This window comes from Dromiciops gliroides, chromosome 5 (genome assembly GCF_019393635.1).
Source record: "Dromiciops gliroides isolate mDroGli1 chromosome 5, mDroGli1.pri, whole genome shotgun sequence".
NCBI lineage: Eukaryota > Metazoa > Chordata > Mammalia > Microbiotheria > Microbiotheriidae > Dromiciops > Dromiciops gliroides.
In genome coordinates, this window is record NC_057865.1 from 158324856 (window position 1) to 158343327 (window position 18472).

The following is an 18472-nucleotide window of genomic DNA, read 5'->3' on the forward strand; positions in this document are numbered from 1 at the left end:
TCAATATTTCCACTTAGTATCTGGTCATTCATAGGCTACTAGATGGGAACATCTAATTATTTCATATTGTGTTTTAACTCAATTCCTTTATCTGCTAAAGGTTTTTTTTTTTATAATGAGTAGAAATGCATTCAATTAGAGGAAATAAAACGTGTTGGTAAAATACTCTTTGATGTGTGATTGAAATCACTACACACTTAAGTAAATTAGTTCATCATGTCAAAAGAACATTCCTTGTCATGAGTAACTGATCATTTTGCTGGTGAAATAGAACTAGGTCTTATAAAATTTGGAAAAGAAATGAGAAAAAATTACACCAAAAGGCAATGTTATCATTTTTGTCTCTTAAATTTATTATGAGTTCTAACAGGAATGAGGAGTTGCAAAACACCGTGAGAAAAAACTTTTCACAGTAACCAAAGAGGGGGTGGAGGGGGAAGCAGGCTAATCTCTTAATTATGGTGTTTGTATTTCAACTGTACAGGACAAACAAGTCAAAAATAAAATGCAGGACTGAAATATTTCTTTTTATATGGGATGGAGGATATTGTAGTGCATGTTTTTCACATTTTTTCAGCTCTTAAGTGATATCTATCTTCATCTTTGTATATACTACATAGGTTTATGCTCCTATATAATATATATGTGTGCTAAATGTATACATTTACTTTGTATATACACATATGCATATCCTTTTTTACATACATACACATATTTACTATATATACATATACTACACAAACACATATATATGTATATATATATACACACATACACAATTGTGAATGGAGTAAAATGCTGAATACATACAGACACACATATATGTTTGTATCTATGTATAAAATATATGAGTATATAGAGTAAATATACAAAGTACATACACATACTATACATAAAATTGATATTAATATAGTATTTTTAGTCAAATTCATTTCTTCAACCACACCACCTTGGGTGGCCTGACTGCATTTGACAAATACTCTTAATACTGGGTTGAGAACTTAGTAATTTTAGTGCTTTAGAGAAATGAATATGAAAGTTACCATGGCAGAGTTGATAGAGGTATGACCTCAGATTTGGGACAATTCAGGATTCAGATCCTCCCTCTGACACATACTAGACCTGTGACCCTGGGCAGTCACATAACTTCTCAATGGTTACACAACTCATCAAAGTTATACAATTGCATAGAAGGTCACCCACCTGTATTAGTAACGGGGTTTTTTTCTTACAAGGAGTTTTCTATAGTGAGGAAATTATACATCTGATCCAAGAAATAAAAATGGATAAAGGAGGGATAGATCATTCAGCATTTGTTAAATATACTGTATGGTTTGGACCAAATGTGCCTAATTCTCCTTTCTACTTCCTTCCCAATAGGAAAAAAAAGATGGGGAAGATGTGTCTTTTGGCTACATGTCTATGTTTCCAGGGATGGTGGTAATTTACAGAATCCCTGAGTTGGAAAGAACCTCACAATCAATCTAGTCCAATCCATCACGAAACAGGAATCTTCCAGGTTATCCTTTTCAAGAACTACAATTAAGGGGGAACCATTACTTCCACATTGCACTTTGAAAAGTTCTCATTGTTAGGAAGTTCCTCTTTATATCAAGCCTTAAATTCCCTCTTTGTAACCTCAACTAATCAAATCTACTTCTCCTCCTTGGGGAAAACAAGAACAGGTCTAACAAGTCCTCATCCCATCTGACAATCCTTCAAATACTTAAAGGGAGCTATCCTCTATCTGTGCAAAAATTATGTTCATATGCCAATCAATATATATGAAACTTACACCATCAGAATTACTCCTTAAAACCTTTGGAAAGTAAAGTTTAAATAAGTTTAAAGCATTATATTATGTGGAAAAGATAACACAATGAATATGTAGTTCATTAACATTTTTGAGTAAATTCTCATCTATTGGTAGAATACAAGTTCCTAAAAGAATTAGACCCGGGGCAGCTAGGTGGCACAGTGGATAGAGCACCGGCCCTGGAGTCAGGAGTACCTGAGTTCAAATCCGGCCTCAGACACTTAACACTTACTAAGCTGTGTGACCCTGGGCAAGTCACTTAACCCCAATTGCCTCACTAAAAAATAATAATAATAATTAGACCTAGGAAATGCATATTTTATTAGATGTGTGGTCCACTTCTACAGACCGGGGTATAGGTGAGGAAGCATTAGTCTATATGAGTCTCTGAGCATCCAGGGTAATCATGAAGGAATTTGTGCAAGGAGAACAACACACAACAAAAGAAGCGGAGGGTACCTACACTTTTCCTACTTTATGATTTTTCTTAGCTCTCACCTTTGAACCCTTGCATATATCTTTGGGGCATTAGAGATGAAGTTGAAACAGGAATTGAATATATCTCTCTAAGGGTAATGTATTACCTACTTCATAATTCTGATCCTCAGTTTCCTCATCTCTTTAAGTTAGAAAGTAGGTCTATATAAATATTATCTAACACAAATTACAGAGCTAAGTTGATATAGATATAGATATATATACAGAGAGAGATACTTATAAACATGTATATAGCAGCAATATTTTATATATCATATAGCAGTAATATGTATATATACACATGCAACTTAAACTTCTATTAAGTTGATAAAACTCACAATTATGAAACTTTTGTGGATGTTGGGGAGAGGTCCCAAATATAGAAACTAGATTCTATTTGCTTCCATGTTAATTTTAGATACTGTCCTATATAACTAAATGATACAAATCATTGGAATAAACATTAAGGTAGCAATATATGCAAGAAAGTATGTTGAACTCAGGATTCTAAAATGAGATTTGGTCCTTACCCTCAAGAATCTTACAATCTAGTAAAAGAGAAAGGGTAAACACAAGTTAAGAGTTTAGAGAGGGGCTATGATGTTCTTAGTGAGAAGTACCAGAACATTTCTGACTAGGGTAATTAGAGAAAAAATTCATGGAGAAGATGACAGTAGCTGATTTTTGAATGATGAGAATGATTTCAATAAGGTGCAAAGGGGTTGGATGAATAGTGTGAGAGCAAACTGCAGAGGGAGACTTCATTTCATTCTTATCTCAACTTGATTCACAAAAAAAATCACAATTTACAATTTCTCCCCTTAAACATTTATATAGGGCATAAAATTCCATTAGCCTAGAAAGAACATACTCAGAGACTGAGCATCCTTAACAAAAAGGGAACACTTGGCTGAAGGTGATTGCTGTTCAAAAGTTTGCCTAGGGGTTTGTTCCTATAGACTTTTATTCAAGAACATTAACTTTGACTATTAAACACCTACATTGTGCAAGGAGTTGAGAGACAGGAAGAATCAAAATGATTAGCTATGTTATTTTTGTTTTGTGGACAACTGTGGTCACAGAGATGTCCACTAAGCCTCAGTACATATATTCTACTATTTCACTAGTCTACCATGGCTTGAACATGACATTATATGGAATTACAGTGCTAATGTTTTACAGCTTTCATCTGTGTCTGTCCTTGCCTCAGATTTCCGGGTCCTCTACACAGAAGAAGCCCATTTGGAATCTGAGAAAACATCCAGAGACTTCCTTCAAAAAACGCATGCTCCTACTAAAGACATTTTTTTTAAACAGATGTAAATTGAGGGGGGAATGTCTTACACCATAAGCCATTTGGGGATTATTTAGCCTCTGAAGGATGAACAAACTTTGCCATCTGAATGGCAGGGAAGCTGAGAGCTTAAACTTAAAACCAAGCTTTTCTGTAACTTTTGTCCTGAATCATCTTTTCTGTAAATTATTTCTTCTATTAAGTTTGCGGAGTTTTATGATAAAATATTCACTCATATGAAGCAAATGACCTCATCACTAGGTAGCTATAATATATATTCAAATACTCTTGGCAGATACCCCAGAATTGATTGACACCCATCTTAAACAGAGCTGGATTTAATTAATATGTCTACCAATTCCCAAATGAAATCTCAGGAAACCAAAAATCTATTTAATACAGAAAGCAATGACATACTGTGTGTGGTCAGGAGAGAAGCTCTAATGCCAAGAAGAGATTTTAGAATTTTTTTTTAAAGTATAAAAATGTGCTGTTTAAAAAAAAGCAAAAGAAAATAGAGTGCCCATACCTTGTCCTAGATCATTAAGATTGAGGTATGTTTTAAAAATTAAAAGACATTTTTACAGGAGGAAATCATGTCCAGACTGTTAAGTCATTACTCAAAGGGTCGGTTAAGTTTCTTACAAAATACAAAGCCTATTCTTAAATGATGTACAGTGCCCTTATTCACTTCAACAATAATGTCTTTATTTTTGTGGCAATTTGCCATCCTGAATGTCAATCCACAAGGTGATTCTTTTAATAATTGAGCTTTAGAGATCCTTGAAAGACAATATAAAACAGCTACAGATGATCAAGAGAGATTACTTCCACCAGAACAAAGATATTGAGGGAGATCAGAGACTTCTGTTTTATGCATTCAAAATATTCACAAAATCATAATAATGAAAAGGAAAATGATTTCTGGAATAGTAAATAGCCATCAAGCACTCTATGTGCAAATGCTCTATCTCATAACTAAAGATTCTTGAAAGTAATCTTTAACAGCAACAAGAAAAAAGAATATGCTTCAAGCATTTTAGCTAAATGTAAAAATGGAATAAAATACATGATATTATAAACTAGAAAACTTTCAAAGGTGAAAAATATCTTGTAAAGTCAAGGTGATAGTACCACAGAAAAAGTACTGTTTGCTTGGGGGCAGCTAGGTGGCATACTGGATAGACACCGGTCCTGGATTCAGAGGACCAGAGTTCAAATCCAGCCACAGACACTTGACACTTATTAGCTGTGTGACCCTGGCAAGTCACTTAACCCTCATTTCCCCACCCAAAAAAAAAAAAAAGAAAGAAAAGAAAAGAAAGAGTACTGGTTTGTAGTCAAAGAACCTGGGTTTAAATCCTTACTCTAACATTATGATTTTATGTATGGTACATTATGGGTCACATTATGTACATATTATGGTTCCTGGGGCTTCAAATCATCATGAATGAATTGGAATGGATGATCTATGTTATGCTTTTCAGCTTTGTCAATGATTTTACTCAAATTCATGAGAAATGCTATGCTCTGAAGTATTATAAAAACATAGCCTTTGGTTTCTCTTTTGTTTTTCTCTGCCCCTTGTTCTTCCTTTTCTTTGTTTTTACTTAACAGCCTAAACCCACAGTTCCAAATTGTGCACCATAGCCACAGATGACTTCCAGGGGTGTCACAGTATATTTGAAATTTTCAGTGGAAACATGGCAATAGCTCTCGTCTGCTCTGGATGAACTAGTAGTTTGAAGTAGTTCACAGTTTTAGCATTAGATCTTGATATATATTCTTATCAGTGACAAGCTCAAATGTTTGAGTTGTGTTTTTGGTGTTTACTTGTCCTTGGTGGCTACTCCAATATCATCTCAATTTTCTCATTTGCGACAATATATCTATGCAGTTGATTGATAAAAAGTATGCAAAAATCAAGTCAAAAGAGGAAGTTGGGTGGAGGTGTCAAATCTTATTCCAAGATTCAAGAAGTGTACAACTCCTAACAGGTATACCCCATCCCTTTAGTGAGCAATTGTGTTATTTAAGAATGAAATAAAAACGTTATTTTTTTTTCTGTGATGTATAGGTATTTTATTTTCAAATGGCCATTAAAATTGTTAGGAAATAAACACATTAAATTATTTGGTACTGACTAGTTAACAAATGGAATTTCAGGTATTTTCTTTTGGTATATGGGTGCCTTGAAAAAAATTACTAAGGCATTAAGGACACTAAGCGGGACAGTTTGGAAACCTCTTACATGACTGAATGGAAAATGTTAAGATATAACATATTATAAATCATATTCCATAAAAAATATATGATAACACCAAAGAGATTGCTTTAAACCACCTATATTTTTTTAAAGTAAGAAATACAGATTATTTAGATGACTATGTACAGATAGACAAGAAGGCTCCATTATTTGTATGCCAGGCAACAATTTAAATGGCTAATAAAATCCAGAATTTTATGAGATAAGGCAGGTGTTTAGGACCCTCTCAGTTATTGTTTATAAGGATCAAGAAAAAAACTTTGGTACTGGACTGTCACCATAGAATGTCAAGTTATAGAGGTGTTGTATGAGTCAACTTTGTCTTACCAAAGACTACTACTCCTCCTTTCTAATATTCAGAAAATTATTTGAAGAAACCTTAATGCCAATGTAGAACATCAACATGTTCTACAATTTTTAGTATTAGAGTTCTGCCTAGGACACTGAGAGGTTAATGATTAGCCTAGGATCACACAGTCAGTATATTCTAAAAGAAAACTTGAATCCAGACTTTCCTAATTAAGCTTGGCTCTCTGTCAATTATGCCAGGCTGCTTCAGAGTCAGCTTAGTTTTAGAAGAAAGATCTGAACAGTTAATTGGTTTTTCCCTGATAGTTGTGAACATATATACATATAAATGTAAATATATAATATTTATATATATATATACATACATACACATATACACATATATGTGTTTATACATACACAAATTTACAGGATTTATAAAGACTTACATGTGTATGTGTGCTTATATGTATGCATGCTCTAATATATGTATGATCTGTTTTGACTGAGCAGCATCCTGTTTATTTTCTGGGATAAGATTTTGATCACACCCACTCTCCCTAGAAATGTTCTTTCCTAAGGGTCCAATTAATTGGGTTTTTAATCACCCAGCACTCTTAGGTCCCATCCTAGTCTCTAGAGGCCAGGAATTTGACAATGGTTTGACTTTGAGAGTAAACTGAGAGATTTAAATTTGAAGCATTTAACAACCAAAGGGAAATTGCTAGGTTATTGAAATATTGAGTGAAGTTATTACAGAGAAGTTCTAGGAAGACTTCTGCAGGATGGATGAGAGGAACAGAGGTTAGCAACAAAGAAACTAGCAGAGACTTTACAGATATGAAATGACAAGTACTTGTATTTAAGATGGTAGATATGTGGCTTGACAAGTAATGGATTTTACTGGAGATAGTTTCAAGAAATGAAGGGGAGGAACCCAATAATCAAATCTTTTTAATATTAATTTTTTAAAAGGCAGAATTGAAAGGATGAAGGAAGGAAACAAAGAGGGAGGGGAAGGGGAAGGAAGAAAGGAAGAACTGACCCTTATATAAAATATTCAAGCAAAACAAATCCCATGCCCATGTAGCCTGTCCAACATTTGCCATTTTCTTTTTTTGGTAGCTTGCCATTCTCATGATTGTGAGGTAGAACCTTGGAGTTGATTTCATGGCATTTATCTTATAACTGGTGATTGGAGCATTTCCTCACCACTCGGACTATAGATAATTGGGTTTCTTCCCTTGAGAATGATTTGTTCATATCCTGATATCATTTATCAAATGCGAAACATTTTTTATTCTTATAAATATGAAGAGTTCCTTATATATCTTGAAATGAGAACTTTAGCAGAGCAACTTGTTACACAGATTTTTGTTCCCAGTACATTTTCAGTTCTAATCTTAGTTGTGTTTGATTTGTATGTGCAAACCACTGTATTTTAAGCTCTATAACCTCTTAGTATTTACAATTCAGTGTGTGGGGGTGGAGGAAGAACCAGAGTCACTTGGGACACAGGAAGCCTATACTTTCCTCCTTCCTCCCCTCCCCTCCACCCCAGCAAGTGTCCTTTTTCTCTAATCAGAAAGGACCCAGGGCTAGGAATCAAAGGACAAATAAGTATTCGATAGATAATTTTTTTTTTCTGATTTCAGGTCATAGTGGGAATGGATTACCCGAGGAAAGGAGAGAGACATTCTGGCATTATTGCGTTAATTACTTAAACAGCATTAATTAGAGATGTATGACGAAAATATCATCAACAAAGGGATTAAAGGTTGTAAAACTTAGGGTTAGGCTCACTCAGAGATGCCTGTAGCTTTCAGTTAACCAACTCCAGTCTTATCACTTGGGAGTAACTAAGATATTAGAATTTATATACATACACACACACACATATGTAAATGGAAAAGACAGTAGAGATAATGTAATGTAATGCTTCCAACTGATTGTGGATCTCACATTTTTATTCAAATCCGTAAACCATTTGTTTTTTAAATCCATACTTCCTAAAACCTAAAAGCTTTTTCAGAGAAAGGGTATAAGATTTGGAATGAGCAAGGCCTCAATTTGAAACCTGCCCTCATGCATTTACGGTTTGACACTAAATAAATCATTTACCCTATCTGTGGCTCAGTTTCCTAATATGTTAAAACGGATATAATAGCACCTAACTCACATTGCTGTGAGAAATAAGTTAAAAAGCTGTACAGAGTCCCAAAAAAGTGTCAGTGCAGTTGTTAGCGATAGTACCCTGAAACACACTAAGACTTTTGGAACAGGCCCATTTTGTTTCTTTCAAAAACAAAATAAAAACCCACTCGTCTTCCTTTTTCTAAGCCAACAAAGTGCCACCCACTGAAGCTAACAAGACAAGGTAGGGAATTTTTATTTTGATAGCATCTATAGTTTGTTTTGGAAAGTATTTTAGAAGTACCTTAATATATAAGAAAAGTGAGGCTGAAAGGAACAAAAATTATAAAGCAAGTAAACCAAAACTGTTGCTCTTAATTCAGAGTGCTATACTTTTTTTCATTATAACATACTCAAGCATAAACTTTAAAATGGTTGCTAAGAGAGCTCTCAATTTGAATCATATAGATTATATGGATATACATTAGGAATATGTTGATATTTATTCTTCTCTGGAACCCAATAATTGGGCACTGACTCACAGAAGCCAAACAATAGAGAGAGGTAGACTCTCTAAATTCTCAAATTGAAACAAAAAAATTTGCAGCCCAAATACAAGATTCTCATTAGCCCAGTTAAATCAGATAGGAAGACATAGTCACCTAGCCTGGAAAAGAAAACAAACAACCAAACCTTACTTCAATACTCAAAATCACAAAGCCACATTGTTATTTATTTCAAGATAAGAATAATGAATTTGGTCTAGAGGTATGGGGTGTACTGAGAAGTTATCAATATTTAAATTATGTTTTAGGTTGTTATTGTTTTAACATACACCTGGGATTTCATTGGTAGAGGAAATTCCAGTGAGGAAATGCCCTCTAGCCAAGCAAGTCACCTGTTCTGCAACTTGGAAATCAAGAATTGCCTGAAGCACTAAAAGATGTTTTTTGTTTTTTTTTTTTCTATTCAAAATTATTTGATAAATTGTGAACTTAATTGCCATAAGCATGTCAATGTACATAAAATAAATTGAACATTTATATAATTTACTGTTGGTTAAGACGTACATGGAAATATGGAAAGGAAATACATATCCATCTGCATATATGCATGCATCTATGTATACACATACATATACATATACACATACACATACACATACATGTATGTAGCCACTAGTAAAGCTTAAAACTGAACTAAGACTTTTGGGACAATTACATACACTCATATGATTAACAAGGATTAATAAAACTACTGTTATGTATTTAATTCTACAATTAAGTTTTCTGTGCGCGAGCACATGCCCCGGCGCACGCACACACACACACCACACACCACACATTTTTAAGAGGCTGAGATTATGAGAGTAAGAGAGAGAAGGAGAGAAAATGTTACCCACTAACCTACTTGGAACCTGGAGTGTTCCATCCCTTCTAGGCCGAACTTCCCTGGTAGATTTTTATTCCATAGGATCCTACTGTCCTTTTAAATTTGTTTTCCCCAAATCTATGGCATATGTCTAACCCTGCCCAAATTTCTTTTATTTTCTCACAAACTACTGGAGAAAGTTGTTATGTCTACCCTGCCTTCCAGTGTCTCTATCATTTGCATCCAAGTAACTAGTTTCTCCATATTAGAGAGAATCTGATCTAGAGTAGAATTTCCCATATTGGCTTTCATTTTCTGTAATATGAAATTATCAATTGTACAAGCCAAAAAGCTATTAGAAATTCTGCTTCTTGGCAAGAGAGTTTTAGGCAGACGTATAGATAACTGAAGCTTCCCATCACTACTCAGACTGGATTTCCTAGATATTATGTGTAGAGGGAAGAACTCAAAGCCATGTATTTTGATGAATGAGGACAGTTGCTACTTTACCACAGTGGCTCAACAGTTTGTTTTTTAGATTGGAAATTTGAGTTGGAAATTAAAACACAAAACAATACAAAACAAAAAAAATACCAAAAAGCTAATACCTGCCTCTAGTTTGGAAGGAAATTATTTTATAAGGTTTTGCTGGACACAGTATGGAACACCTCGATCTATTGTGGGCCACATGAGGATGAAGGACATTTTGAAAAAAAGAAGTACAATGTTATATGGTATTTGGTAAATTAATTTCTTCAGTAGCAATATTCCCTTCTAGTCTTATAACACTTGCAGTGATGGTCAATTTCAATTTCACTCTGATTCAGTGAATTCTCTTCACTCAGTTATCAATGGAAAGTAACATAACAAGTAAATACTTAGAAATCAAATCATAGGATAGTGATTTATAAAAGAATGAAATATACCATTTAAGAAGAATAGCAGGGCATTAGGTGGCCCAGTGGATAAAGCACCTGCCCTGGATTCAGGAAGACCTGAGTTCAAATCCAGACTCAGACACTTGACACTTAGTACCTGTGTGACCCTGGGCAAGTCACTTGAACCTCACTGCCCCACAAAACAAACAAACAAAAGAAGGGATAGCATTATTGAAAGGAGCATGAGACCATCCATTCCTTGATCACAGATGAGAAATGTGAGGCACTGACACTTAATTTATACAATAACTATGACAATGACAACAAAAACAATAATAGTTAGTAGTAATAAAATAAATAAGTAGAATTTACTCTTTAAGGTTTGTAAGAAATTATACAGGTATATCATCTGATCCTCACAATAACACTGAGGAGTAGATGCTATTATTATTATCCCAAATTAAAAGATGAGAAACCCCAGCTACAAAGTAATAAGCATCTGAGTTAAGATTTGAACTTTATTTTTTCTACTCACTAGCCATACTACTGCATCACCTGCCTTGCTCAGGAGCATTTCTTTCAATAGGAAGGAAAGTTACTCCTCTAAACTTTAGCCTCCCCCGCCCTTTCCATTATATTGCTCTCCTTGTCTTTGACACTTGAGATCTCCCAGCTTCCCTTGGGGTGTAATGAAAGTCAAATGCTATATTTTACTCTTCTCTACAAAGTGGCCCTTTCAAAAAGGCTGTGAGTCTGAAAATAGAATTGGTTTTGAGTATACCACTTTGAGATTACCCCACAAACATTTGCAGAGACTGGAGACTAAGTTCAGAGTTTACCCTTAAAACTGATGTGAGTGATTGCTGAAGTGGGATTTGAATTTGCATCTCTTGATTAGAAGCCCCAGTACCCCCATTCATTTTGCTATTGTCCTTTCCTTACAATTAGAAGAATAAATAAATGTATAAAATAAGTATTTAACTAAGTGAGAAAACAAAACAAAGAGAACATAAGCTATTTGGATAAAATGGGATATCTAAGAAGCATGTATAAAAATATGCTTGGGTAGCATCTAGTCTTAATCCTAGGCAGAAGAAAACAGCTGGGGTGGCAGACACTAGTACTGTCTGAGGAAGGAACTGAGGGGGAGGCTGACACAATAAAAGACAAAGGAGATCCAGTACACAGAGAGCCTGTTGGCATCTGCCACCAAAACAAAAGAAAACTGACTTAGTAATCTAGGTTAAAAACAAATGTTAGTTTTCTTTGTTCCTTTCTGCTCTTCATCTATTGGTAGATGATGGCTTCATTTGATTAGCATTCACAAATCAGACATTAAGATCACATCTCAATTAGAAAGCAGATCACCCAGAGCAACAATTTGGAAACTAAATGAGCTCGGTAATTAGCATAAGGCATTTAAATAGGAAAGGGGTCATGGGACAAGATTTTTTTCTTTTTATACAGCTTTACCTCAGGATGACGTCCAATTTCAATGTAGGTGCAAATTGGATGAAAAGCCCTGTTCCACAGGCATACAAGTGAGTTGGGTTATAAGCATTAAGCACCTTGATGAAATTAGCACATTCTTTCTGTAAGAAAAAAATATAATAAAATAAAATAAAACAGTGAATTAGTTTGACTAACATATCCTCTAGTGTATTGGGTATGCTAAGAGGAGGAACAGATTTTTTTCATTTGAGGCCTTTGCACAACATTTCTAAGGCCTTGTTTATTTTCAGCAGCCCATGACTATTTTAACCAACGTCTAATTGTTCTGCACACAAGGGTGCAGAACTTCAAAATTATGCACCTTCTTGCAACACCAAAGATAAGTTACTCCTCCAATTTCTAACCTTTTTTTCTTTGCCAACATGTTCTCCCTTGTCTTGGCTACTTAATTTCCCCCTTTAAAGTATAAGGAAAGCAAAGTCCTATAAATTTCATTTTTATTCAAAGGTGCTCATTACAAAGAGGTTGGGAGTTTGAAAAAGGACTGCTTTGAATGGGTCCCTCTGAGAATTCACTGAAACATCCCCAGAGAACAGTGATTTTTTTTCAATCCAAATGTTCCCACTATCAAAACTGATGTTTCAGTTACTTTTAGTTTAAATTTACTTCTGGTTTTTTGAAAGAAATGGACGAAAGTGGATACAGATAACCAAGAATCCGACCTGCTTTCTCAGGAATTCTGGGGTGGATTAGAGCAGGAAATTGATCAGGTCATTACTAAAGAAAAAAAAAAATAGGTTCCTGTATGGGAAATAGGTGCACATGTAAAAACGGGAAACTTTTGATAATGAGTCTCAAACTTTAAAAGTACAGACAATATAAATTCTTTTATAAAAAACAAACATACATATCGATTAATTATTAATTAGTAGAAATTTATATTTAATTGAGGTATAGCTAAATGGGTTGTACTTTATTATCTGCAGGGTATTTTAAAAAATATATGCCCCCCAAATATGTTTATCTCATTTTGAAACAAGATCGTTTCACATCATAAATTTTAGTGTTGGCATCTTTCATGTTGGTGAAGATCTTTAAAGAATGTCTCTAGAGGTGGTCAGTGAGAGCAGGAGAGGAGGACAGGGGAGCTATTTGATGAAAACATTTCAATACACACTGAAGGTGAATTCCAAGAGAAAAAATGTTTTACATTATACAAATAAAAATGCTTTTCTTAGTTGAAGACATACTAGGGTGGAAACCCTGAAATATTAAAATGTATTTTATTGCTATAGTAATCCATAGCAGGAAAAAAGCAATTTCTTTTATTTTAATAAGTAAGTCTATATAGACATTATAAAAATCAACTACCATAATAACTTCAATAAGCTGTTACAGTCCACTGCCCACATAATACAATTTTAAAAATTAGTTTCATATAGTATACAATGTGTTATGAGTTATGTTATTGAACACATAACATGCCTTCTAAAAGTTTTCCAATGTGTATTCATCTGTGGGATCATAAAAGTTTAGCTAAAGATTGTTTTATAATTTTTCATATAGTTTCCAGCCGGACTCAGTTTCTTTCTATGGACAAATGGAAGTAGGAAAAGAAACAGGTACCTATAATGGTAAAGGTAGAAGTCAGAATGTAGTACAACTGAAATTGGCCAATATAGTGAAGAAAAGTTTTATGTTAATGCTACACTCAAAAAGGCCAAATACCAATTTGTCTTGATATTATATTCAGCCTATTAAGTGAAAACCTTAATGTGTGAGGTATTAGGTTTTTCTTTAGTACAACTTTCTACCTGACCTTTATAAATATACATGTATTCTATATTTGCACCTGAAACTTTGGCCTTACCTCTATTACCCTCCATGAAATGAGAAACAGGTAGTTCAAATTAAATAGAATAATTCAAAATTACTTAACTTATCTCATTGTTGTCTATGAGAATCTAATTTTTCGAGGTCAATATGTAGGTAACCTTTAAAATCTGCTTAGAAAGATGAGTTAAATCTTTAAATCCAAAGCTTAAGGACCTCATATTCTGTTCATAACAAATCCTTAACTGCTTTTGAGATAACCAGAGAGATGGTTAATTTTTTTTGAACTGTTCTGACAGGCCTCTAAATTCATTTTTTGAGACCAGACCTTACAAAATGTTAAATGGAACCCAAGAATTAATGCCGTAGTTTTATAAATTTCCCTTAAGAAACTTTGACAGGATTTCTTTGTTTCATTATAAAGAGATTCATTCCCACATAAAATTCTTCTATAGACAAAAATATTTTAGGAGTCCTTAGGTTTCTTCCCTCCCCCAGTGGGTCCCCTAGACTGTCTTCATAGTGCCCTGTGCTCAGAACCTAGGCCAGGTTGGGAAAATTAGAAGTCTTATTAATGAAAGAAAAACATATTCTACATATGCTAACACTAAGCATTTTGGATGTTATTGTGCTCCATTCCCAGGATTATTTGTATCTGAAAAGATTAGATTAGATTATTAGATCAAAGATACAGATGTAGATTACTATCACAAATAAATGAATAATTTATAGGTAAAATCAGAGGCATGCAAGGGATATATAGATATATATGTATATATGTATATATATACACATATATGTATAGATACACATTTATTTACTTATTTATTTATTTGCTTGTTTATAGGGAAAACTCATGTACCTTTCAAATCACAAATGTAGGTGATTACTCACGTGCCCTGAGCATAAAAACAATCTGAAATACCGCATTTCATTATAATAATAACAATTTTAAGGTTACATCACTAAATTTGGATAGCACCTATTAAGTGCCAAGCATTGGTGATAAGTACTTTACTCTGTAAACAGCTCTGGGAGGTAACTGCTATTATTATAGTACCCACTTTGCAGTTGAGGAAACAGAGGTAGAGGTTAAGTGATTTGCCCAGATTATATAACAAGTAAATGTATGAAACCAAATGATTCATGACTCCAAGTCTGGCATTTAATCCCATTAAGGGGGCAGTCACTTAGCTACCCCATATTTGCTATTACTACAAATTTACAAATTCCATATTCACTTAGGACTTTCTATGAGAAGCAGTTTTGGTATAGTGAGTAGAAAATCAAACATAACCAGAAAGACCTGGTTCAAGAGCTGTTGCATTACCCTAGCCATTAACCTTTCAGAGGTTTTTAGAGAGCAGAAAAGGTCCAACCAGCAGTGGCAGAGATTCCTTTACCCCCATGTTACTCATACCAAGGAAATCAGAGGCCCAGTTCCTATCTCTGTTCCTTATGTTAGGCCAAAACCAAATCCCCAACAAACCAACTTACTCCATTGATAGGCACTCCATATGTGTATGAATGGGGGTAGAGGAACTATAAAGAATAAATCACTTTGTAAGGCTCTCAAACTAGTGATGTGCATTTAATCTGGTACAGAGCTTGCATAGCACATGCTACTATCACAATAGGCTGCATTTTGTTTATCTAATAAATGGGAATAAATCAATTTGAAATCCAAAAGACCTTCTATTAATTTAAGAAAGGGAAGGGCTTCTGTTTACCTGATTTTAGACTGACCTGAAATGTCATAAATAGGAAATAGAGAGAGATTATACTCTCTATATGTTAGACAAAGGGCATAAATTTTCTCTCCTTGCTCAAGAAGTGCTTTAATAAGTATAGAGCATGTTGCAGTTCTTTAATTTGTACTTGATTTTTCCCCTGGTTTACATGTCAAATAATGCTAAGGATTTGTGGAATTATTTTAATATTTTTAGTGTTTGGGGTTAAAAGCTTATATTTTTTTAGTGCCTCAGTTTGCCCTATTCTAAAATGCATTCTCCTTATTCATATTACCAAGGGGCTTGAGAGGCTTCTAGTCATTATTTGGAAAGCACTTGAGTTTCCTGCAAATCATCAGACCCCCCCCCCATCCCGCCCCCAAAACACACACCACACACACACACACACAGAATATGATGAGTTTTTATGTTTTTTTATTCTACCCTTTCATAGATGGACCACTACAAAAAATAAGATGTCTAGACACTCCCAAGATAGGGGAAAAAAAGTAGTATCTACATACACCTCTAGCTGTGAAATTTGGCAAACAATACAATCGTGGCATGCTGATGATTGAATGTATCAGTTCTACATAGCAGCTCAACCCACCCCTATTGGCCCACAGCCTGGAATGAGTTAGTTTTATCACTCAATTGGGCTCTCCTAGCTGGCAGTAGGTTGTGTTTCTGTCATGCCCTGAGGCTAGCTGGATATTGCTTTGAATGTGAAGGACCATGCAATAGAACCCTGAGAGAAGGGGGGAAATGAGCTCCAAGTTAAGATACTTGAAGGGAAACAAAAGAATTAAATGAAATTTCTATATGGGCTAAAAATAGCAGATAGGAGAATGCATCAACAGCCACTCCAGGAGGGGGAAGGAATTAAATTACTGCTTCTATAAAAGAGCCAGGATCTTAAAGAACCATTGTTGGTAATCAGTTTGTGTTTTTTTTAAAGACAGATTTTTACATAAATGGGTTTCAGTCCTGTCATTCATTAGATTTACAAAAAAAAAGTCTCAATTTATTGCTGCCAAGGTTTTGTTAGTTCCTAAACAGGATATTCATTTTTGTTTGGAACCAGCTTGAATATTTCCTTAGGAAGAGAGGGGTGGCATAGGAAGGAAGCACACCTTCACACATTTCTGCTCCAAGGAGGCAGAAGAAAGATTTTGTGACCTTTGCTTGGAACCATGGCAAATCTGAAAACTTTAAACTGTAATGCACTTTTTGGCACCACATTGCTCTTTGACTCACCCACTGGAGGGTTTTACAGGGTGATGGAAGAGAACAATGAAGTCAAAGTGAAGACATTTTTTTTCAAGCCTTTATCCTTTCTACGTTGTCTGTGGTTCAAGGTTATCCACGGCTCTGGTTTGCTTAGAGCTGATCAAACATATCTGCTCCTGTGATGATGCCTGAAATAACTTCTAGTCGAAATCCATGATAAACATTTAACTAATCTCTGAAAAATTGTCCTCAAGAGATTAAACGGCAATAAATTAGCCTAAGCAAAGTCCGTGCCTGATGATCAATGTATCATCTTTATTGAGAAAAACATTGACATTTATTTGTAAGAGAGTTTGCAGTATTTGGAGATCAAATAGATAGAGAAATATGGAGAAAGAGATTAGCCTAGAAAAATGAATTAGGAAAAAAACCCCTCCCCAATATTCCCTTAAGAGTCAAATGCATAATAACTGAAAAACAAATATTGCAGCTATGTAATACTGATTAAACCGTGTTAGTCAGACTTCTCCTGGACGTTCCTAAAATAAAGTCTATCCATCTGTCAAAACAACTGCTCCATGTAGGAAAGTTAAAACAGTTGAGGTGTTTGAATAAGCTTCTACAAACTGCACCCACAATAAAGCACAGGATTACAAACACGTCCTTGCTGATTCTTCCTCTATTGATAAAATACCTTTTGTTTTAAGTTAAAATCAGAAGATGTCCCTGTTCATACAACCTATCTACTCAAGTCTTTTCCCCTCTCCAAATGGCCTACACTATATTAAAATAAAATTTACAGTAGAAATCAGCTCAAAATAAATGGGCAGAATTCAGCATTGCACCAGGCCAGTGAGCCTTCATTTAGAAACAAAAAGAGATTTGTCTCTATTCCTTCAGTGAGTTAGATGGAACAATTTTAAGGTATCATCTAACAGCTGGGAAAGCAGAGGAAACATTTTCCTATCATGCTGGATGGATAATTTAATGTATGAAATTCCATTAATAAACTTAATTTATGAAGTTAATCTGTTGACGTTCTTTTCCTCAGGTCAATTTATTTGGCAAGCTAGTGGAATCCGAGGATCCTAGTGCCAAAGCAATAATCCTGGAGATTGTTGCTGTCACTCACTTTAATCCTTTCCTCTATTTAAGAGTCTCACATTTATCTAGGAATGTTGTTTCCTCTCTCTCTCTCTCTCTCTCTCTCTCTCTCTCTCTCATCTCTCTCTCTCTCTCTCTCTCTCTCTCTCTCTCTCTCTCGATGCTACAGACTTCCCTAAAAGATGAGGTCTATTCTTTTTCTTATTTTATTGTTTTGAGAGGGTTTATTTTTTTTTTGTGGGGGCAATGAGGGTTAAGCGACTTTCCAGGGTCACACAGGTACTAAGTGTCAAGTGTCTGAGGCCAGATTTGAACTCAGTCTTTCTGAATCTAGTGCTGGTGTTTCATCCACTGCGCCACCTAGCTGCCACTGAGAGGTCTATTTGTTTAGAGAGATACATATGGCAAAATTGATAGAGTGCGTAGATTACAAATGTAAATTTTAGTTGGCCAATTTTCAATGCACTTTATTTGGATAATGTTGAATTTAAAAAATGAATTTTTGTTTCCTATGAGTTTATGAAATATAAATAGGCTATACCATCCACCACAATATCCTTTGCTGATGTTACAGTGTATTTTTAGATTGCCTTATTGCTT

The 18472-nt window shown here is 34.7% G+C and overlaps 1 protein-coding gene across 1 annotated transcript in view; it reads right to left on the bottom strand.

Moving 5' to 3' along the window:
- The window catches only part of SEMA3A (semaphorin 3A), a 297699-nt gene that overhangs the window by 165041 nt on the left and 114186 nt on the right, over window positions 1–18472 (bottom strand). The window contains 2 exon segments of the mRNA XM_043969236.1: window positions 11997–12043; window positions 12046–12115. Of these exon segments, the coding sequence (XP_043825171.1) occupies window positions 11997–12043; window positions 12046–12115 (117 nt within the window).